Source organism: Chiloscyllium plagiosum, chromosome 6 (assembly GCF_004010195.1).
Source record: "Chiloscyllium plagiosum isolate BGI_BamShark_2017 chromosome 6, ASM401019v2, whole genome shotgun sequence".
In the NCBI taxonomy this organism is placed as follows: Eukaryota; Metazoa; Chordata; class Chondrichthyes; order Orectolobiformes; family Hemiscylliidae; genus Chiloscyllium; species Chiloscyllium plagiosum.
In genome coordinates, this window is record NC_057715.1 from 116,034,849 (window position 1) to 116,039,149 (window position 4,301).

The 4,301-nt window shown below is 46.4% G+C and overlaps 1 protein-coding gene across 4 annotated transcripts in view; it reads right to left on the reverse strand.

Moving 5' to 3' along the window:
- The window catches only part of LOC122550962 (autophagy-related protein 16-1-like), a 103,344-nt gene that overhangs the window by 24,425 nt on the left and 74,618 nt on the right, over positions 1-4,301 (reverse strand). For all 4 annotated transcript variants that reach the window (XM_043692513.1, XM_043692512.1, XM_043692511.1 and 1 more), the window contains 2 exons: positions 3,225-3,295; positions 1,465-1,536 (listed from right to left, as the gene is read on the reverse strand). In XM_043692513.1, coding sequence (XP_043548448.1) covers positions 1,465-1,536; positions 3,225-3,295 — 143 coding nt within the window. The remainder of the gene's footprint in view (positions 1-1,464; positions 1,537-3,224; positions 3,296-4,301) is intronic.

Genomic DNA, 4,301 nt, shown 5'->3' on the forward strand with positions numbered 1-4,301 from the left:
TCATGCCTCACAAACCTTAGAGTTTTTTTGAGGATGTGACTAGAAAAGTTGATGCGGGTTGAGCTGTGGATGTGGTGTCTATGGACTTCAGCAAGGCATTTGATAAGGCTCATTCAGAAGGTCAGGAGGAATGGGATACAGGGGAACTTAGCTGTCTGGATACAGAATTGGCTGGCCAACAGAAGACAGCGAGTGGTAGTAGAAGGAAAATATTCTGCCTGGAAGTCAGTGGTGAGTGGTGTTCCACAGAGCTCTGTCCTTGGGCCTCTACTGTTTGTAATTTTTATTAATTTGACTTGGATGAGGAGATTGAAGGATGGGTCAGCAAGTTTGCAGACGACACAAAGGTTGGAGGTGTCTTTGACAGTATAGAGGGCTGTTGTAGGCTGCAGCGGGACATTGCATATGGTCACAGAAATTTGAGGGTGCATACATGACGATCAATGGTCGGCACAACATAGTGGGCTGAAGGGCCTGTTGTGAGCTGTATTATTCTATGATCTATGTTCTATTTATAGAGTTTTTAAAAAAAAAATCTTGTTTAGAGATGTTACCACACACCTCTGTAGGAGGTGGAACTGCTAACTCCAAGGTAGGGACACTGAGCCACAGAAGACCTCAGATACATTTATGTACAAAACGAGGGCATGATTGAATTGAAACCCATCAGTTTGTGATTTTCACTTTTCATTGATAGGGGATTAATGTTATTCAAGTGATCAACAATGACCAATATGTGTTTTTAAATATTTGTTCATTGGAGATGAGATCAACCCTCATCGTGTTCAGTGTTGCAGCAGACTCAAGGGGCTGAAGGGTCTGCTGCTGATCCTAGTCCTTATCTTCATGGAATCCCTACAGTGTGGAAGCAGGCCATTCAATCCACACTGACCCTCCAAAGAGCAACCCACCCAGACCTACCCTATAACCCAGCATTTCCCATGGCTAACCCACCTAACCTGCACATCCCTGGACACTATGGACAATTACTCATGGCTAATACACCCTGACCTGCACATCTTTGGACTGTGGGTGGGAACTGGAGCACCCGGACACCCATGCAGTCACGGCGAGAATGTGCAAACTCCACCCAGACAGTCGCCCAAGGCTGGAATCAAACCCGTGTCCCTGATGCTGAGAGGCAGCAGTGCTAACCACCGAGCCACAATGCCATCCATCTTTTGCGGGCATCTCTGGCTGGGACCTCATCCCTAATTGCCCCAGGTAAATCTCTGCAGTCCTTGTAGCGTAGGGACACAGAAGACAGTCATTATTCGGATTGTGATTTTAAAGTGTAGTTCAACAGAACTGAGTTGAGAATTTTATAATTCTGTACCTTTACCAGCATCATCAGTATCCTATTCAAGTCTGACCCCTTGTACAAATTACCACATTACAGGGGCTCAGAAAGCCCTGCAATGAACCACAATTTCAAAAACATGAAGAGAGTCTGCTCAGACACACCTTCAGTTCACAGTCCTTCAGACTCCATAGGCGGGCAGTGTTGTCATATGATCCTGCTAAGAGGTGTAGACCCTATCAGGAAGAGGAGAAGATGGTATTAGATTAGATTAGATTACATTACAGTGTGGAAACAGGCCCTTCGGCCCAACAAGTCCACACCGACTCACCGAAGCGCAACCCACCCATACCCCTACATTTGCGCCTTACCTAACACTACGGGCAATTTAGCATGGCCAATTCACCTGACCCTGCACATCTTTGGACTGTGGGAGGAAACCGGAGCACCCGGAGGAAACCCACACAGACACGGGGAGAACGTGCAAACTCCACACAGACAGTCGCCTGAGGCGGGAATTGAACCCGGGTCTCTGGCGCTGTGAGGCCCACCGTGCCGCCCACCGTGCTGTATTAATCAGCCATTTGGATTAAAATCTTATCTCTAGTATGTTATAAATACTGTGGATACGAGAGCAGATCAGATGCTACGTAGAATGATAGCAAATAGGAGTGGGAGTAGGCCATTCAGCCCATTGTACCTACTCTACCATTCAAGAGGGTCATGTCTGATGACCCAACTATGCACCACGTTCCCACTTTCTCCCTGTGCCCTTTAATCCATTTAGCCCCAAATGCAATATCTAACTCCTGGAAAATAGGGTGTGGGTTTGGGTGGGAAGCTTTTCGGGGAGGGGGGGGTCAGTTTGGACTCGGTGGGCTGAATGGCCTGCTTCCAAACTATAGGGATTCTATGAAGTTAAGAATTAGGATCAGCAGCAGACCATTCATCCTCTAGAGTCTGCTGCACCACTCAACCTCTCTCTGTGGCAGAGAATTCCCCAGATTCCCCACTCTCTGGGTGAAGACATTTCTCCCCATCTCAGTCTGAAATGGCCTACCCCCTATCCTGAGACTGTGACCCCTGGTTCCGGACTCCCTGGTCATTGGGAACATCCTTCCTGCAGTTACCGCGTCTGGTCCGGTGAGTATTTTACAGGTTTCTATGAGATCCCCCTCACTTTTCTAAACTCCAGTGAATATAATCCTAACCAATTCAACCTCTCCTCATGTATCAGTCCTGCCATCCCAAGCATTAGTCTGATAAACCTTTGCTGCACTCCCTCAGTAGCCAGAACAGGCGATAAGGAGACCAAAACTGCTCAAAATGTTCCAGGTGTCGTCTCACCAAGAGCCTGTATAATTGCTGCAAGATATCCCTGCTCCTGTACATGAATCCTCTCGAATGAAGGTCAACATACCATTTACCTTCACCTCCTGCGGCACCTGCAATGCTTACTGTCAGTAACTGCTCTACAAGGACACCCAGATCTCAGTGCACACCCCAATTCATCTCATTCAGATAAAAATCTGATTTTCATGTGTTTGCTATCAAAGTGGGTAACAACATATTTATCCCCGTTGTACTTCATCTTAACTTAGAAAATAAATTATAAAGAAAATTGATGGGGAGGCATTGATGAGATCATAGGAAGAGGCAGGAGGAAGTGGGGACAGATTTGTTAGCTCTTTCAAACAGGACAAGATGGGCTGAATAGCCTACTTCTCTGCTGTGTATGTATGAGAAGGGATTAGTTTGGGCAGTGACGAGCAGGGTCGGGGGTCGTGGGGGTTGGAATGCCACAGAGAGATTCCCTCACCCCGACCCTCCTGACAAAACACCAATCCTTCCAAGGTTTTACACCCACTCGTGGCATTATGTACCCTCGGTCCAGTCCCCAGATTCGAGGGCTCCCTTCACTCACCGAGGGATCAAACTCAATGCTGGTCACTCCATCGTTGCTCCCCTCCAGAATTTTCACCAGCTGGAGCATTCCTGTTGGACAGAAGTGGGCAGACACAGTTAGCTAAAATCAAAACCTTCCCCGCCCCTCCCCCAACGCTGCTACTAGAATCAACAGAGCCACTGTCCACTCCAACAACAATAAAACAACTGGCTGTTACATACGGAGTGAAATCAAGCATTGCTGTGGGAGAAAGGAGCCTTTTGACTTCTACCTATCAGGACAACTCACAAAAAATATGAAAGTAAATGACCATAAGACATAGGAGCAGCAGTAGGTCATTCAGCCCATCAAGTCTGCTCACCATCCAATAAGATCATGTCTGATCGGATAATACTCAACTTTCCTGACTTTTCCCCATAACCCATGATTCCCTGACTGATTAAAAATCTCTCTATCTCAGCCTTGAATATACTTAATGACTCAGCCTTCTGTGGTAAAGAATTCCACAGATTCACTCCCCTCAGAGAGAAGAAATTCCTCCTCATCTTGGTCATAAAAGTGGGACCCCTTATTGTGAGATGATGCCCTCTGGTCCTAGACTCTCCCACAGGGGAAAACAACCTTCTCACATCTACCCTGTCAAGTCCCCTATGTTTCAGTAAGGTCACCCCTCATTCTTCTAAACTCTAATGAGTACAGGCACAATCCACTCAACCTCGCCTCATAATAGTCCCTCCGTACCCAGTATCAGCCGAGTGGATTACCTTCAATGTCAGTCTATCCTTCCTTATGAGCTAAAATGAAAAGTAAAAAGAGACAACAACATTTATACTGTCTGAGAGTAGAGTGGTGATTGGTTTGCAAATGGACTAAGATAGACATTGCTGTGGAGAATGTACCAGTTTGATGATGATTGACAGTTAACTGCCAGATTTTACTTAAATGTTGAGCCACTTGGGTTGACTCTCATTGCACGAAGTATTTCCTGGAGGTCTGAACCGGAGAACAGCTGTCAACAGTTTGTTGAGTTAAAGAACATGTACGCACACACTGCACTCGTTTCAACAAAACGTGATGCTGAATCGAGTGGAGAGA